Source organism: Eschrichtius robustus, chromosome 1, assembly GCF_028021215.1.
Source record: "Eschrichtius robustus isolate mEscRob2 chromosome 1, mEscRob2.pri, whole genome shotgun sequence".
NCBI lineage: Eukaryota > Metazoa > Chordata > Mammalia > Artiodactyla > Eschrichtiidae > Eschrichtius > Eschrichtius robustus.
The window spans coordinates 40,342,079-40,362,134 of NC_090824.1; the positions used below are offsets into that span (position 1 = coordinate 40,342,079).

General features: G+C 33.8%; 1 protein-coding gene across 6 annotated transcripts in view; it reads right to left on the bottom strand.

Moving 5' to 3' along the window:
* Positions 1 to 20,056, bottom strand: part of SLC38A6 (solute carrier family 38 member 6) — a 63,240-nt gene that overhangs the window by 20,827 nt on the left and 22,357 nt on the right. For all 6 annotated transcript variants that reach the window (XM_068544468.1, XM_068544459.1, XM_068544478.1 and 3 more), the window contains one exon: positions 9,949 to 10,027. In XM_068544468.1, the coding sequence (XP_068400569.1) occupies positions 9,949 to 10,027 (79 nt within the window). The remainder of the gene's footprint in view (positions 1 to 9,948; positions 10,028 to 20,056) is intronic.

Sequence of the window (20,056 nt, forward strand, 5' to 3'; positions counted from 1 at the left end):
CCAAAAGTGGATATTTCTATGTAGCAGCACGGAGAAATTTTTATTTTATTTACTGGTTACATATACATGGTTTTAATTTTTCTATATAAAAATACATGTGTTGAAGTTTTTAAAAATTAGACAATTTCCCCAAGACTTTAATAGTAAAGACTTTGCTTTAGTACATAAAAATTAAACAATTCATGAGAGAAGTACAACTAGTAAATACACATGAAGAAAAATCCAATCTCTGGCACTAATTAAAGAAATAAATAATAAGGCTATAGAAATTAAATGAGTAAAAATATTTAAAAAAAATATTCAAGGATGTGGAATAATTGGTACTTCACACATTGCTAGTGATCTTGTCAATTAGCATTATCTTTTGGAAAAACATTGATAATATGTACAAAGGACAATAAAAATGTGGTAATCTACTCTAAGAGAATAATCTAAAATATAAAGAATTCTACGTGTATGAAGCTGTGACTACAACATCATTATAATATTAGAAAGTTGAGGTAAAATCCTATATATCTAACAATAGAAAATGTTTATGTCAAAAACAGCACACTCTTTTTTTTAAAAATTTTTATTGGATATATGTATAACTGATTCATTTTGCTGTACACCTGAAACTAACACATTGTAAATCAACTATACTCCAATAAAATTTTTTTTAAAAAAGCACACTCAATGGAATGTTAAGCAGCTTTTGAAAAAAACATTTAGTAAAATAGAAACTACTAATGATAGAAATACAAAATAAATATTATTAACTATGTTTGAAAAACGCTTTTTGGGAAAAATTCAAAGGAAATAAAATGATAACAGTGATTAGGTAAGAGATGGTATTATGCATAATTTTTATTTGCTTTCTCTTCTAAATTTTCTGCATTGTAGCTGTCATATTTTTACACTGAAACATATGCATATATACACATGCACAATGGTAACAAACTAAAATTCACGCTAATATGAGCGCTGGGAGCATCAAAGACAATAGGTATTACTTTTTCAAGTCATTTGGTAGATGCTCTCAGAATTTCCAGTTGGCTATAATGTATCCTTTCACTACCAGATAGCCAAAGTCTCCCACTGCCTGTTAAATTAAGAAAATGGACAAATTCCTAGAAACATACAATATACCAAGACTGAATCAGGAAGAACTAAAAAATACGAACAGACCAATAATGAGTAAGAACACTGAATCAGTAATCAAAAACCCACCAACAAAGAAAAGCCCAGGACCCATGGTTTTACTGGTGAATTCTACCAAACGTTTCAAGAAAAATTAATGCCAATACTTCTCAAACTCTTCCCAAAAATTGGAGTGGAGTGAACACTCCCAAACTCATTTTATGAGGCCAGCATACCCTACTATCAAAGCCACATAAGGACACTGCAAAAAAAACAAAACTACAGACCAATAACCCTGGTGAAAATTCTCAACAAAGTATTAGCAAACTGAATTCAACAGCACATTAAAAGGATCATACACTGTGATCAAGTGGGATTTATCCATGGGATGCAAGGGTGGATCAACATATGAAAATCAATCAACATGATATAGCACATTAATAGAATGAAAGATAAAAATCATATGATCATCTCAATAGCTGCAAAAAAAAAAGCATGTGACAAAATACAATATCCTTTCATGATAAAAACCTTCAACAAATTTGATATAGAGGGAACAAATCTCAATATAATAAAGGCTGTAGGTTGAAAGCTTCTTCTCTAAGATCAGGAACAAGACCAGGGTGCCTACTCTTACCACTCTTATTCAACATAGTACTGGAAGTCCTAGCTAGAGCAATCAGGCAAGAGAAAGAAATAAATGGCATACAAATTGGAAAAGAAGTAAATCTGTCTTTATTTGTGGATATGATCTTATATATAGAAAATCCTGAAGACTGCAACCAAAAAACTGTTAGAGCTAATCAACAAATTATGTAAAGTTGAAGGATACAAAATCAACATACAGAAATCAGTTGTGTTTTTATAAACTTAACAAAGAAATATCTGAAAAAGAAATAAAGAAAACAATCCCATTCACAATATCATGAAAGCAATAAAATACTTATGACTATTTAACGAAGGAAGTGAAAGATTAGTACACTGAAAACTATGAGGCTTAAATGAAAGAAATTGAAGATACAGACAAATGGAAAGATATCCAGTCTGTGTTCATGGATCAGAAGAATCAATAGTGTTAAAATGTCCATACTATCCAAAGCTACCTATAGAGTCAACGCAATCGCTACCAAATTCCAATGACATTATTTCCCAAAATAGAACAATCCTAAAATTTGTATGGAACCACAAAAGACTCCAAATAGCCAAAGCAATCCTGAGAAAGAAAACAAAGCTGACTTCAAACTATACTACAAAGCTTTAGTAATCAAAACAATATAGTACTGGCATAAAAATAGACACACAGACCAACAGAACAGACTAGAGAGCCTAGGAATACCCCCTCCCCACCCCATATACTGTCAACTAATATTCAACAAAGGATCCAAGAATATTCAGTGGGGAAAGAAGTCTTTTCAGTAAATTGTACTGAGAAAATTGGATAGCCATATACAGAAAAATGAAATCTATCTTACAGCATTCACAAAAATTAACTTGAAATAGATTAAAGACTTAAATGTAAGACCTGAAACTATAAAACTTATAGAAGAAAACACAAGGAAAAAGCTTCTTCACACTGGTCGTGGCAACAGTTTTTTTAAAATATGACACCAAAAGCACAAGCAACAAAAGCAAAAATAAAAGGAACTATATCAAAATAAAAAGCTTCCGTACAGCAAAAGAAACAATCAACAAAATGAAAAGGCAATCTACGGAATGGAAGAAAATATTTCCAAATCGTATATCTGATAAGAGACTAATATTCAAAATACATAAAGAACTCACACAGTTAAATAGCAAAAAATCAAGCAATCTAATTTTAAAATGGGCAGAGGAAATAGACATTTTTTTTCTCCAAAGAAGATAGATGAATGGCCAACAGGTATGTGAAAAGATGATCAACATCTCTAATCATCAGGGAAATACAAATCAAAAGCACAATGAAATATCACCTCACACCTGTTAGTATAGGTATCATCAAAAAGACAAGAGAGGGTCTTCCCTGGCAGTCCAGTAGTTAAGACTTCGCCTTCCAATACAGGGGGTGCGGGTTTGATCCCTGGTCAGGGAGCTAAGATCCCACATGCCTCGTGGCCAAAAAACCAAAATATAAAACAGAAGCAATATTGTAACAAATTCAATAAAGACTTTAAAAATGATCCACATCAAAAAAAAAACTTAAAAAGAAAAAAGACAAGAGATAACAAGTATTGACAAGGATATGGAGAAAAGGGAAGCCTTGTGCACTGTTGGTGGGAATGTGAATTGGTTCAGTCACTATGGAAGACAGTATGTTGGTTCCTCAAAAAATTAAAAACAGAACTACCATATGATTGGTCCAACAATCCCACTTCTGGGCATACATCTAAAGGAAATTAAAACAGGATATCAAAAAGATATCTGTACTCCCATGTTTATTGCAGCATTATTCACAATAGCCAAGATATGGAAACAACCTAAGTGTCTGTCAATGGATGAATCGATAAAGAAGATGTGGTGCATACACACACACACAATGGAATATTATTCAGTCATGAGAAAGAAAGAAATTTTGCCATTTGTGATAACATCAATAGACCAACGTGAGCATTATGCTAAGTGAGATAAGTCAGACAGAAAAAGACAAATACTGTATATCACATATTTGTGGAATCTAAAAAAGCTGAACTTGTAGAAACAGAGTAGAATGGTGGTTAGCAGGGGCTGGTGGGTAGGGGAACTGAGGAGATGTTGATCAAATGGTACAAACTTGCAGATAGAGGATGAATAAGTTCTGGGAATCTAATGCAAAGCAATGTGATTATGGTTAACATAACTATTTTATATACTTGGAAGTTGCTGAGAGACTGGATGTTAAACGTTCTCACTACAGAAAAGAAATGATAAGTACACAAGGGAATGGAGGTATTAGCTAACACTACAGTGATAATCATACCACAGTACATAAGTGTATCAAATCTACACGTTGGACACCTTAAACTTAAACAATGTTGTTACATGTAAATATCTCACTTTAAAAAAAAAAAAAAAGGAAAGAAAGAAAAGGTTTTCCTCTACATGGGCTTCAGCCCATGGCTTCTAACACAGACTTTATGATTCACTGTGTCTCTTTTACACCTTGGTGTATGAAGAAGCCCTCTTTAATGCATCTTTAAAATGTACTATTGGACTTCCCTGGGTGTGCGATTTCGATCCCTGGTCACGGAACTAAGATCCCGCACGCCATGCAGTGCAGCCAAAAAATAAAAAAAGATACACGATAAAAGGTACTGTTGGGTGCTGACAACTTCCTCTTTAACAGAACAAGAGAAGGAGCAACGGCAGAAGCCACAGCGTGAGCACGGCTCACCCTCCTCCACCCTAACTCATGCCTTTAGGAAATGCACGTGCCAGAAACTAAAGCCTACACGTAAGTATTTCTAGCTAATGGGCCTGCATTTGCGCATGCCCCTCAAGTCCTGGTATGCAGGAGGTTCTAAGAGCGTGCAGAGATTACAAATACAACATGACACTCCTCGGCGTATTCATCTTCTAATCACTCTTGAATACATATGAAAATGGGAACTTCAAAATAACCCTCACTGAGGAACACCTGGCAACTAAATTTCTGAAGCTGGCAAAAAGCCCAGGGCTCTATGCCTGAAATCTCCCTCCTTCTGGGACCCAAAACAGACTCAGACAGTTGCAGCGCAAGGAGAAAAAAAAGGCCCAGAGGCGCACCAAAGTACATTCCATCTGTTAATTCTGCTGTCCCTGCTGTCACGAAGGGAGAGCTGGGCAAAGGGAGCACGTTAATCCTCAGGACCAAAGACTCTTTTCTCCTGTATAAGAATCTTAGGAACACTTTGAAATCCTGAACTTTATAACATACACTATTATATACTTTATAACTTTATAATTTCAGATCACAATTCACTCATGTCTGTAGAAGCCATATGACTGCCCAGAGCACTGAACTGGGGGCCAGAAGATAACTTCACCTCCTTCCAGCAGTTAACTCAGAATCACAGAGTTATGGAATGTTAGAGCTAGAAGGGACCTCAGAGATCATCTGGTTCAACAACTTCATTCTATGTCTGCAAAATCAGCAAAAGGATGATGATGATCTTAGTAATAGAAGCAATGGAAATACTCTCTATTCTTCAATAGTCACTCTGGAATTTATGGTATTTTTTCAGATACTGCCTCATTTTTCTCAAGATTGTGATTTCTTTACACTGTCTTCACAGGATTAAACTTTTAATTCCTAATATTAAAAAGAACTATTGCAAAAAATAATTTCTCTGTCCCTGGTTTGGCTACTGGTTAATATTAATCATTTCTTATCTTTATTAAGTTATCTTAATACAGGCAATTATAAATACAATGCTTTTCTTTACCATTAATCAAAAATAAAGGCAATACAGTAAGGAACAGTAAAGTTAGTTTAAATTTCATGTGCTTGTCACAGTCAACTGAATTGTGCTTGGCAATGGATATTTTCCAAGGAACAGAAATGATTAAACTTACAGAATAAAACTCCACCTTGAGAAATACAAGCCAGTACAAAGAAATTGCAAAAGCACATTTTATAACTCAAGATTTTAGAAGAATATGCTAACCTGAAAATTTTTCCTAAGTGGGGGAAAAAGGAGTTATCTAACAAAACCCCTATTTTCCTACTGTGATCTATTGTAAATATACACTCTCTTCAAGCCAAAAGAATTAGAGTAAAAATTTTATACTTCCTGGAAAACTTGTTTGATCTGTGGATTTAATCCTATATGATAAAAATGCTCCAAGTATGAAATATAGAGTATAGATCCTTAGCTGTATTGCAAATGCTTTGGCATGCAGATTTTTTCCCGTATTTTAATGAAAACCAGATTTATTTATAAGTTGCTTTAATTTCATTCTCGAATGGAACAAGAGTATCATATGTTCTGAATTAGGATCTTACTCACATCCCATATCAATTATGTAACTCAAATGCAAGACAACTTAATTGTGTCAATCATATTCCGCTGACAAGATCATTAAATGTTAACAGAGAGCTTCCAACTTTTAACAGCCATAGATTTTTTGAATATAAGTTATTCTATGAAAAATATAGATGCCTCATAAAAATTTGGTATCAGTATTATAGCTTCTGACTTCTAATAATAATTTTTGAAATTAGGATATTATGAAAATAGTTTCTTCTTGATAACATCTTCATAAAGGTTTATTTTTCACAAAGGTACATCAAATCTCACGGATAACACAGAAAATAAGCACAACAGAAAATTCTTAACTGCAATGCATTGTAATTCAAACCCTCAAAGTATATCAATATCAGATTAATCTCACAGAAGAAATATTGCTCTGTAACTCTACCTAGAAATAAACTGCCCAGATAGTTAAATCAATTACCATAACATTTGTGTCTTAATTATTTTACAGCATTAAGGTTTAAAGACTAATGATTTAACTGCATTCTAACCAATTAATATAATTAGTCACTTACTAACGCTTTTCAAAACTTTGAAGTCCAAAATAAGTGAATACACATTACATTTAAAACAAGATGAGGCTGTTAAAAAGATGTGCAATTTTAAAACATCCTAACAGAGATGATTTAAACTGGCCACAGTATTTTGAAGCATACAGTTGTAAAAATTCATTTCTGACATGTAAAAATAACATTTTTATCAATTTTCTACTAATATGAATAAGACGGAGTTAATTTTTATTTGTTTCTTTAAACAAATCAGAGAAAAAAAACCAATAAAGTAAATGACAACTGATTTAAAATGAACCTATGGTAAAAGTATCACTTTTAGAAAAAGAAGACCTAAGTTTTAATAGTTCTGTCACATACTACCTTAATTATTTCTAAAATTTTATATGTATTTTTGTCCTTGTGCTATATGACAATAAAAAAGAAAATAAACAGAAGTCACCAAATTCAGGACCAAGAAAAAGGAGAACACATGTGACAACTAGTAGGATTAACATAGTTTATGCAATACATGCAAATATGACTCTGACCTTCCTGGCAGTCAGAGCAAATAGGGAAGAACTACCTTTATATAGTTATTATTACTGGAATTCCTTCTTTTTTTTTTTTTTTTTTTGAGGTATAACTGACATACGACATTACGGAGTTGCTTAATTCTCCACATTTACACTATGCTATCAGCTTACAAAGCATGTATATTTATAATATCTTATTTGGTCATCTCAACAACTTTGTTAAGAAGGCAGTACTGGCACCACCATTGTGCCAGATGAAGAAACCTCGGGCCCAAAATTAAATTATATGGCCAAAAGAAGTTAAATTAATTTCATGAGGTTACTGAATATGAAATGGAGAGAATTTACTCTTAGTCTAACATTCTTTATTTCACCTCTTATTGCCTTGAGTTCTTAGCCCTAAATTATAAAAGAAATTTATTGCGTAGAATTAAAAAAACATTTTTTTTTATACAGCAGGTTCTTGTTATCTATTTTATACATATTAGTGTATATATGTCAATCCCAATCTCCCAATTCATCCCACCACGACCCTGCTCCCTGCCGCTTTCCCCCCTTGGTGTCCATACGTTTGTTCTTTGCATAGAACTTTTTGAGTAATAGAAGTTGTCCTCAATATTTTTACAGCAAATACAAAAGCAAATTTTACATAGGTATGTCATTTAGCAACTGTTTATCAAAATAAGAGCAAAAAACTTAAAAGTAACTAGATAAAGCTATAGATAAAATAAAAAACAAGGTAGCTGTATCAGATGTGATAATGAATGTGGAAACCTATACAAAGTGCTATACAAAGGCACAGTATCTTCCAATGATGAAAAATCATTAAGGACTTCTACTTACCTTTTTTCAATCACATATTCTTGATGGTTCCTATTCAGATTTAAACTATACCATATTTTCCTTATAAATATGTATTTGCAGTTGTCTAAGTAGAATTCTTTAATGGAAGCCAACTTGTAAAATCTAAAACTCAATTTTGAAAACTTGCCCGGCAGTCCAGAACAAGTTCAAATATTGGAGCAAAACAACCAAACATTTAAATCTAAAAGTCTGACGGGTTTTAGTGGTGTGGTTTAGAAACTATATATAATACTTTGATGACAATTAAAAGGATTCATTTAGCCTTTTCAAGTTTATTTTTCTAAAAATTTCATGTTATACGTAGTAAAAGGAAAAGTATAATTAATCTGGGTTTTTTTCTGCCATAAAAAAGAGATGAGTCAATAGTCTTTAGAACCCAGTATATTTTTTTTAACATCTTTATTGGAGTATAATTGCTTTACAATGTTGTGTTAGTTTCTGCTGTATAACAAAGTGAATCAGGTATATGTATACACATATCCCCATATCCCCTCCCTCTTGCGTCTCCCTCCCACCCTCCCTATCCCACCCCTCTAGGTGGTCACAAAGTACTGAGCTGATCTCCCTGTGCTATGCAGCTGCTTCCCACTAGCTATCTGTTTTACATTTGGTAGTGTATGTATGTCCATGCCACTCTCTCACTTCCTCCCAGCTTACCCTTCCCCCTCCCCGTGTCCTCAAGTCCATTCTCTACATCTGTGTCTTTATTCCTGTCCTGCCGCTAGGTTCTTCAGAACCTTTTTTTTTTTTTTTTTAAGATTCCATGTATATGTGTTAGCATACGGTATTTGTTTTTCTCTTTCTGACTTACTTCACCCTGTATGACAGCCTCTAGGTCCCTCCACCTCACTACAAATAACTCAATTCCGTTTCTTTTTATGGCTGAGTAATATTCCATTGTATATATGTGCCACATCTTTATCCATTCATCTGTTGATGGACACTTAGGTTGCATCCATGTCCTGGCTATTGTAAATAGAGCTACAATGAACATTTTGGTACATGACTCTTTTTGAATTATGGTTTTCTCAGGGTATATGCCCAGTAGTAGGATTGCTGGGTCATATGGTAGTTCTATTTTTAGTTTTTTAAGGAACCTCCATACTGTTCTCCATAGTGGCTGTATCAATTTACATTCCCACCAACAACGCAAGAGGGTTCCCTTTTCTCCACACCCTCTCCAGCATTTATTGTTTGTAGATTTTTTGACGATGGCCATTCTGACTGATGTGAGGTGATACCTCATTGTAGTTTCGATTTGCCTTTCTCTAATGATTAGCAATGTTGAGCATCCTTTCATGTGTTTGTTGGCAATCTGTATATCTTCTTTGGAAAAATGTCTATTTAGGTCTTCTGCCCATTTTTGGATTGGGTTGTTTGTTTTTTTGATATTGAGCTGCCCAGTATTTTTAAAATAAGAAAGGAGAAGGGCAGTGTAACATGGTTTAGTATTGTTTATAATATTGTTAAACAACAGGAAATGAAACAAATTTTTTCTAATAATGCTTTATAACAGGATCTTACACAAGTATGTTGTAATGTTATCACTCTGATTTATCTTTATCACTATCGTTCGCTGAAAAGTGGCAGCAGTATTATCCACTCCCCTCCTCTAAGACCTTTACTGTCAGTGCTTTCTGCCTTCCCCCATCCCCCACCCAATCTTTCATATCCAGAAATTTCTCCTTTACTCTTCTCCAAGAGCTAGCTCATACCTGTCCTGCCCTTTCATGCCCCCATGGAATGCAAGAATTACACTGGCGCATCAGAGGGTTCACAGCGCCGTGCTCTGCACATAATGGAACATCACCAGACATCTGCAGAGTGTTTTCTTCTCTACTATTACTCTGCCTCTGCCTAATTTGTAAGTGTCTTGAGGGCAGGGGCTACATTTATTTTACTTCCCACAAGGGCTTAATATATGTTTATTGAATTAATAAATGAATGGATATAATGTGAAGTATCTTTTCTTACCCATTATGGTCTCCAGACAAAAATTCTGAAATAGCAGCAGGAAGCTCTGTTTTAATAATTAAAAGATAAGATGACATAGCTGCAAACAGAATAAAAAGAGTTCCTATTAGAATTCTATAATTTTTACCCATTTAAAGAACAATCTATCCAGAAATACGGATGTCCATTTGGGCTATGACAGCATGTGGAAGATTAATTCTTACTGCACTATCCTCAAAGATAGATATATACCAGGAATGGAGATAAATAACTTTGTAGAGAAGAATAATTGGTAAGCTCATTAGGTATCTTTTGTTTCCTTTCAAGTCCAAGGCAAACGATTTAGGCAAAAGAAAGGGTCTTGATTATAGGCCACTTATAAATGAAATTTTGCTTGAAGTTTGGCCAAAACTCTTAATGTTATTCCCCTGTCCAAGGCATTAGCGGTTAGTCTAGCAATATTTGATATAGATACAGGAGATAAATAAGTATAGCTAATAAGTTTGATTACTTGTTCTTTCTTACTAGAGAGAGACCTCCCCCCAGAAGTCTCACTTCCTCTCTCTCCTTTTCTCTGCCACTGTCCTCCCACACACAGTTTTGGACACGTTATTATAAAACAATAACAAAATGCACAGTGAGTTACATTTTAAGTTGTCCTCTAAAACAGATGAGAAAAGATTCAATTGCAACTATTAAGCATATTAAAGAGACAAAGCTTATAACTTTTATTCCATTTTATTAACAGGGCTCATCTGTATTATGCAATCAAAACCTGAAGCTAGCATTATTTCTCACATTCTATCAGACAGGATCCAAGAACTTTTATAGCATTTTAATAATGATTCCATTTCTCGTATAACTATAAAAAAAACCCCACATCTTATTAACCTTCTATCATATACTAGGAAATGTTTAATATGGTTACAGAATACAGAACTAATTTATATGTAAATACTTGAGTTTAAACTTAAATGCTTAAGTATATAGAAACCCAGATGATTTAGAGTCAGTTTAACAGAGTAATAATCTCTGTTTCCCCCAGAGATTAAGTATATATTAAAAAAGAGCCAACAAGAATATGTCCATGAAGAATAGAGTGTACTCTGTGTGCATGTTAATTTTATTACTTATTTATATTTCAGGAAACATTTCACTTTCTCCTTGGACCTACAAAAACTAAGAACACAAATGAATGCCAAGTCTGAATGGCAAAAATCTGGGGAAAAACTGATTAAAAGGCTCAAAGAGTTTAAGAAGAAGAATGTATGTTTCTCAATAAACATATTTAAAAGTAGCTGAACTTCACAATTATTACAGTGTTGTGTAACCACTCGACCCTGGGGAAAAAAAAAGCATATATACTAGTTTGTGTATAAATTTACATGAAGATAGGCAACGCTTACATATACAAACACATACACTCTCTCTTTTTTTTTTTTTTGGTAAAACAACATGTACTTATGGCAAAGTAAAATTTAGAACAGTTAAGCAAATAGTCACTTCTCTGCAATGAAAATACACATATTCACATTTTCCAGTTTATGACTATTTCTTTTTTCCCAGCAGAAGTACAGCTGTTGAAATAAAGCCTTTTCCTCAGCAGAAGTACAGTACATTTCTCCAAACTCTCTGTAAGTTATGGGACATTACAATTAATTGTAAGTGAAAAGATACTCTAAGTCGTTCATATTCTCATAAGGAAAAATGCTACCAATTTGGTACAGAACAGAAGGAAGGTTTAGATTAACCTTCTCCACTAAAGGATTTGGGGGTCTTTGTTTATAATACCTTATCTATTCCAAAGAATCATACACATATGGTGTGATGATGAAAATCATGAACTGAATATTCTGAAACTGGCCTAGAGCTACTTAAATATATCTTCCAAGGGAAAAAAATAAAAAAGTACTTGAAAACAAGGAATGCAGACTTCCTACACAATGTAATTTATTATCTGCCCATCAGTCTTTCTTGCTTGGATTAATCCAATACCACATGCTTTTCTAAAGTTTCAGACATTCATCTCTTTCAGTAATTTTCTATTATTTCTTTTAGATCTTTAGTTGTAAAAAGCTTCAATGAATATGAGATCATATTTCTTCCTATTATACAATCTGTCATTCTTCCCAGAATTTCTATTAGCCCCTGGCTAATCATTTGATCACTTTTATCCTCTGTTGTAGCCTTAACTCTTTGGTTTTCAAATGGGAGTCCTATTTCATTAGATTCCAGTCTGAAGAATCATGTATATTTCAAGAAATATGAACTCACCAAACATATGTTTCTCTCTCAGAAAAAAAGATCTCAGCATACAAGATATAAATATAATAAAACATGTAAAATACTGCTTCTTAGAGAATGCTGGGGTTTGTTTTAAGAGCTACAAAACCACAGAGCTCATGATGGGGAAAAACTCCACTGATTAAGCAAGCAAAACAAAGAAAGACACTATCCTTTTCACTGTCTAGATTATTTTTTCCTAACCACAAGAAAACTTTCATGCAAGGACTAGCACCTTAACATATTATATGTAGTACAGAGAGAAGCAAACAAAAATTACTGAATATACATTAAGTTAGGAATACATCTTAGATTTACATAAGAAGAACAGTCAGCTCAATAAAATAAAGTGGAAAAGTTTTAAAGATATAAATTCAATAGGAATGCTCATATATCCATTGTTTTTAACCCAAAGGTTCACTAGCTCCAAAAGCTGCTTGCCACACCTTTCATCTCATGTCTTCTATTAATAGCATAAGGAAGTGTTTAAGGACTTATCTTAGAGACAGGTCAAAAGCAAGAACTTGTAAATGATTTTTGCTGACATCGATACACAGTATAGACTCCTAATACAAGACACACCATGTTGTCCTTTAAATTAGTAGCTGTAACAGGGTCATCCACAAGAGCCATGGTTATAGCTAAGTGGTTCTGGCCTTCATACCACCAAAGCCAGAATTAGGGCTAGAAGACATACCTTGGTGACAGGTATTCAACCATTACAAATCATTTAGTTTCACCATATTAACTAAATAGGTATTCTTTTCTCCTTCATTTTAAACATAACAAATAGAACTCATTTAATAGAAACTGCCCTGGGAGGGAAATAAAAAAATCTGTCAACTTAATCAAAACACAGAAGTTGAAAGAATTCTTTAAAAACCATGTGGAGAAGCAACTGTTCTATTAAGAAATGACTAAAATAGGGTAAAATTTGATTAGGCAATAGCAAATAGTAAGGTATTAATATTGGTTGATCTAATCCTAAAGAGAAACACATGAGTTGGGAGCATGGAGGCTGAGGGGAGAGATGTCAAAAACACAAAAGGGAAAAGTGCTCTGGAGGAGAAGAATTATAAGAACAGTGAACATCTGGGGGCTTAGTATGCCTATTCTAAGTGATTTGTAAGTTATTTTCTCATTTAAAGTTAAATTTAAATTTATTTCCTCACCACGAACCTGTGAGGTAGACACTTATTTCACAGGTGAGGAAATGGAGGCCCAAAGAGTTAACTTGCCCAAGCTAGTGATGGTGGAAGCAGCCCATCTGGCTTGAGAAATCTGCACTGTTAACTGTTACATTATGAGAAAGTGCAGAGAAGCAAAGTGGAGAAGAAATCCACCACAGGAAAAAAAAATAAGAAAATTCTATCAAAAGGACCACTTCCCAGCATTATTCTTTTTTTTTCCATCACCATTTAAACAACAAATTGCTTCTGAATGCTGAGTTTAGCAGTTGGGTTCAAAGAAAATAAAGAATTTCTACAACACAGAACATTAGTTAGAAGCGTTAAAAACACTTATAATGTTCACTTCACTTTGAGGTGTATTTTCATTTCAGTTTGTAGCTGGTTTGGTAAAGTGTTTAGTCAAGATTCCTCAGATAGGCTACGGAGTTTCATGATAGGACTACTGCATTTACCACTATGATTCTATTGCATCTACAGCTATTACTGTAGTTCAGAAGAGAAAGTGTCCTGTTCTCACATATTTGAGATATTAACACTACACTGAAATTGAAAAAAATTAATACAAAAAACAATTCTTCTTCCCACAAACCCTGTACTCTCATAGGTTACTTTTCCCAGGACTCCTTAAAAAAAAAAAAAAAAAAAAGACAAAGCTTCAATTGGAGTGTGGACCTAAGAAACCATTAGTTTACAAAAATAATTTATCCTTTTTGTTAAACACTTAAAAACACGTATGAAGATAAGATTATGTAGATCTATTTTTAAAACAGAATTAGGCTTTCAGCACTTGGAAGAAGTTCAGCAACTTCTTGAAGGATTAGTCAGCCAGTTCTAAACAGATGTACTATGGGAGGAAATAATAAGTTTGCCTTTCCTTCTAAGAGAGATTCAGTTTTACTTCAAACATGTTTTTAGTCATGGACAGCAACTGGTTTATTCTATTTAATGTGTCTTATTAACCTGGTGTTCCTACTAAATGTCCAAATGCCACTGAAAGTATATCTCCATTCAAAATAATACACAACACAATCTCTCTCGTTTTTAAAAAGGACTTTTTAAAAAACTCTGAAAACAAGGTCATTTCCCTAATTTGTGCACAAATGGAAATCAAAAATATATGGAGGAACTTTTCCCCCCATAACCCTAGGAAAATATATATCTTTGTTTTACTATTTATCAAGATCTTAAACTTGAATAAAAACTGACCAGAATATTTACTATTCTGAGAACCCTATAATTAAACTTCAATTAACAATTGTTACTAAGAAATACATTATTTTCAAAACCTTTTTAAAGTGACATGTAACCCGCAAATTTTGTCAAAGGAAGGACTTGTAAGAAAGACTCCCCTTCCAAATTTCCTTTATTTCTCCTATTCTAAGACAGTGCTTTCTAGAATTTCTGGACAATACTATTCAGGCCTCAAAAAAGCCGCAGTTTGACTAAAGATGAGCTGACCAGCAGATGGCGTTTTAACAGCACTCCCAATCCCTGTATCCCAGGAGATGGTACAAACCAGTAATTCTAAAAGACTTCAGTTATCTTACCAAAAAAAAAAAATATACACACACACACACACACATATATATATTTCAGTAAGAAAGTAAAGCCAAAGGGTTTCTAACTTAATATTAAATCACGATTTTGAAAAATACTGAGAATTTGAAATTTTTATAGTTCTCAACTGAGAATGATCTTATTTATACCTTTCTGCTTATGAGATTTAGAAACTGTGCTACTTGACCACATAAAAGGGCTGCTGAGTTTCTCTTAAAACTTAGATACCCAAACTGAGGCGTTAATCAAGTCTGCTGGAGTAGGTCTGTGGGATCTCTGCCAGGCTGGAAAATCTGGGTCATTCTAGCAATTTCAGGAGGTTTCAGTAAGTCTACTAATGTTTAGGGTTCCCCTTTCACAATATGGAACAGTGACTCAATCTTTATTCTCCTTTAAAGAACTAAGGAAAGAAGATGCTATCCATAGTGGTCCTTCATATTTTAAAAGAGCCAAATAAGAATTTAACGTACTCCTAGGAGCCACTCACCTTGCGTTTTGAGTTGAGCAAGATATGAAACCAGAAATGACATCAATTAACTTCACTTTTATCACGTACTCATCAGAGTTAACAGGACTTTCAACTTGACTGAAGATGATTTGAGGTTTACTGCTTGATTTCTAGGGATATTTTAGCCAACTGTGTGGTCTATCTCAGGAGTTCAAACACTTGTGAAACTACTTACCTTGGTTTTTAGGAAAAGAATCTCATAATGCAACACAATTAGAGGAACTACGTGGAAACTACCTGTACTTATTTGCTATTACAGTTCTTAATCCTTTAACTTGTAGTCCACTAAATTCAAACTCTCAGCCAGAGTTCTCTTCCCTCTAACAGCGTTAAATATTAAAACTCCCAGATGCTTCTTTTCTGACTTTATGTCCAAGAAACAATGACTCTCAGCAAATGCCCCTCCAGTGCCTGAGGCATCGGGCAGCTGGGGGCTCTCTGGCTCTGGCTCTGGCCTATTTTGGGCCCCTAATTTATCAGTGTTGGGAGGCAATCAGGAATTGCTTCTAAGTAGTATTTTACTACGTGGCTCTCCATTTTCTAAAGGTAATGGTTTCCATAACCCTAGAAAAAGAGTGCTAAATTTAGTGAGTCACATTTTTTTCTATTATAAAGTTTAGAGATTTTTCAAAGACAGTAGATTTTTCCAATCTATTTGTTAGACCACACTAGTGCCCCGTGACTAATACTTAGTGTGTGATTGTACTGGGGAAAAAAGGTTTTCTGTGAAGTTCTGACAGTCGATTTTTCCCTAAAGAAACCATATGCTCACTTATGCATTTTGTGTGGTCTTCTCTTGCCAGTTGATCTTCCTTTTTTAAAGGAGTACCAAACCAGGTCACTGGCTTTTCCTTCTCTCCCTCCTTCTCTTATTCCTTACTTTCTTCCTATAATAAATAAGATTTATTAAACACCTACTAAGTGCTAGGTACTTAAGAACATAAATGAACGAGCAAAATTACTTAGATATATGGAATACAAAGATGTAGGGAATAAACTGAGTCTTACTAAAAGATCCATGTAACAAATATTGATCAAGGACAATTCATGATCATCTTGCTTCTACAGGCCCCTGTTTCATTTTTCTCATAGATTCATCAGGGGCATAGAATCCCAAGAAAACTGAGAAATGTTTAAATGTTACAAAGAATAAAAGAGTTAGGAAGCATTAATCTACGACATGATTATCCAACCTGAAAGCAGAAGATTTTAAAATACTTTATCTATTTTACATATATAAGATCTAACTCTCCTCAATATTTTCAACCTTTTAATTTTTATATAATTCTAAACTATGAACCACTCTATGGGCTTTCAAGTTTCTTTCTATCATTTATACAGTATATATAAAATTGTCTCCTTGAAGCAAAATCTTAGGCTTTTAAATAGAATTTTTTTAAATTGTCTCATTCATTCAACAAATATTATTTATTGAGTTCCTCTACCAGAAACTAGGTCACGTTCTGAAAACACATAGTTCCTGTCCCCAAGGAGTTTTAAAAATCCTCAACATTTAATCTTTTCATAGCTTTTCAAGCATTTACTATATCAGAGCAGAAAGAACAAAGCCTTTAGAAGTAGACCAAGTGAGATTTGAGTCCTGGCTGTATTAAGGGGTAAAGGTAAGCAAGTCATTTATCCCTTCTGAGCACTGATTTCGACCTCTGTAAAACGAGGATAGTATCATCTACCCTGAAGAGCTGTTGTAAGTATAATTAAAGTGTCTAGGAGGAGGCTTGACCTAAAGACAATCTATTATATTATTTTTCATTTCTAAACAACCACTGAAAAACTCCAACCATTTATACTAATAGTGAATATACTATCTTTCAAAAATGCTATCTGAACTATATTATATATGCAGATAGGCATGTAAGAAGTGCAAACATTGAATATGATGCTATACACTTCATATCATCTTATAAATATCCAATGTATTTCCAATTAACAAAGAGAAAAGTCAAAATCCATTTTGAAAGAATAACATTAAATAAGTCATATGCACAACATATTAAAGATCCTCCCAAATAAGTATGCTGTTTCTTCTCAAGCATACATGGCTTAGCGCTGTTAAGGGCTTCCACAGACCTAGTTTAGATTAATCAAGAAATTACCTTGTAAGCCTGGAATTCCTAGATTTTAACCTCAGAGGCTCAGCGGCTGCCCTAAAGGGTAGTTCTAAGAACTGAGACTCTCCTTTCTGAAAAAGAATAGCATCCATGAAAGCTTTTAGAGCAATAGTTTCTGACTTGTTAAAGATACCTAAGAAAAGACCAAATCATCTTTTGAACCAAGCATAACCCTCCCACAAAACTTTCCTGTAATAAAAATATTTTAATGCTCTGAAGGAATTAACATGCCTATCAAAGTGCTAAATTAGAATGTGACTTTTGTGGTAAGAAGGGACCTTAAGCTTCGTGCTTTTCCCATCCTACCCCCAGCAATTTAACAAAGAGGAAACTGAAGCTGAGAGGAATTTTCCCAACACACATGGCTACCCAATGGCAGAGACTGGAGCAGACAGAATTCAACATATCTGACTTCCAACCCAGTGTTCTGCTCAGAAGAGCAAGTTTCCAAGTCTACTATAATAAAGGAATGATTATATGCACATCTTGCTAAGACAAAAGAAAAAAAAGCTCCGAAAATACGTTTCAGTTATTATTTAGTGGGCTCTCAATAAATAAACTTTTAACCAATGTGAAGAAAATCATGAGGACATTATTCTAAAAATGGAATAAGCATTACCAGCTTTTCTGAATTTGAGGGACATTAAAAATTTCTGTGATTGCTTCTAAGTCACTTTTTAAGAAAAGTTTCTGAAACAAAGCAAGCAAGCAAATCAACAAACAGAGTTGGAATAACTGATGATTTATCTGCCACCAAATGCAGGAATTCTTTCTAGAACATTCTGACAACTGACCAACCAGCTCTGTTTGAATGTTTTCAGGGATACAGAGCTTTTTCAAAGGAGTGTAGGCCATCTCCATTATCACATAGCTTAGCATTCCAAATGGAACCAGACCGGCTTCACTGTAGATTTCTACCCATTAGAACCAGTTCTGCCCTCCAGAACCATACTAAATTAGTCCAGTATCTTTCTATATTTCATGTTCAGCTTTTCAAATATTTAAAGCTAGTGATCAGTCTAGAAGTCCCCTTTTCTTCTTGATAAATATAGCTGGAATATTAAAAAGTACTTGGAAATAGCACATATAAATCATATTCAGCTCCATTAAGCTTTAAAAAAAGGTTTATCCAGTTCCAAGTATTGTGCTAGGTTCTGGGACTACAAAGAGAAATGAGACATAATCCTTGCCTTAGAGGAGCTGACAATATAGTGGGGAAGTAAAAGCATATACAGAGATAACTTCAACCTAATAACAGCAAGTGCTAAAATAGAGTCATGTACGATAACAGTTGCACACCAGATTAGGGAACAAGGAAGAGATCAGGGTGAAGGATACAGAGAATACAACAGCAGGCATTTTGCCAGTCACAAATTTAGATCCAAAGTCCTGGGTTGAAAACTCTACATAAAATAAACAATAGTTAACCCTAATCCAAACAAAATGTGCTTGATGGTTCTTACTAATCATATAGAGAGGAAAATAAGGGATTGAAAATATCAAAACATACTTTCACATTAGCGACATTACAAGTGCACATTTAAGCAATACGTATTTGCTAAAATAAAGTATTCCAAAGTAGATCTTAAAATCAATGATATTATATAGATTCATTAGGTAAGAGACTGGTTACTGACTGCTAATGTGAAGAGTGAAGTGTGTGTTACAAGGAAATTATTTGGTACGACATCCAAGAAAGCATTCTTCTCCTTCAATAATATTTTTTTTTGCCCTGAAAATTCAAAGAATTAAAACATGAATGTTCAGGATTTCCAAAACAATGGCAAATACAATTTATTGTTGGAATGTTAATTTTTTCCTTGACCAAGAAACTCATTAAAGATGGAATTTTGTTGAACAATACTTAAAGTGAAATAGCTCAGATCTCGAGTATCAGTTAAACTTTATTAAAGCTGTCATCTTTAAATTATTTTGAACTGTCACAGATAAGAAATAAGATTAAAATTTCCTCTGACCATACCTTCTTGAATAAGATCCAAAGTGCCTATCAACCTTCTCTGTGTATTTAACCTTAAAGTAAAAGTATTTATTTAGCACTCCAGTCAACGGTAAAAGAAAATTAAGATATTGTTCAGCATTTGTAACTTCTTTACAACATATACAAACATGATTCCCATAGTATTTTGGATTTAAATGTTTAATACATTTAGTCAATAACTATCAATAATTAAAAGTAATTTTTGTTTCTACATAGTTCTTGATATCAGGGTCATTTTTTAATGGGAACAAGATGCAAGATAAATGTGAGAATACTTTTCATTTGTCTCAAGTTTGTTTATTTTTTAAACCACGTGGTCATTTTCAATTTCTTGGTTACAAAAGGAGATTGCCTTTCCACACCTGACACCGCCATGGAACACCACTTCCTCTAAAGCAGTATACGCCACTGGGGATGATCAGGACAAAAGTAGAGGGGAAATACTTCAGAATCACCTGGAGAG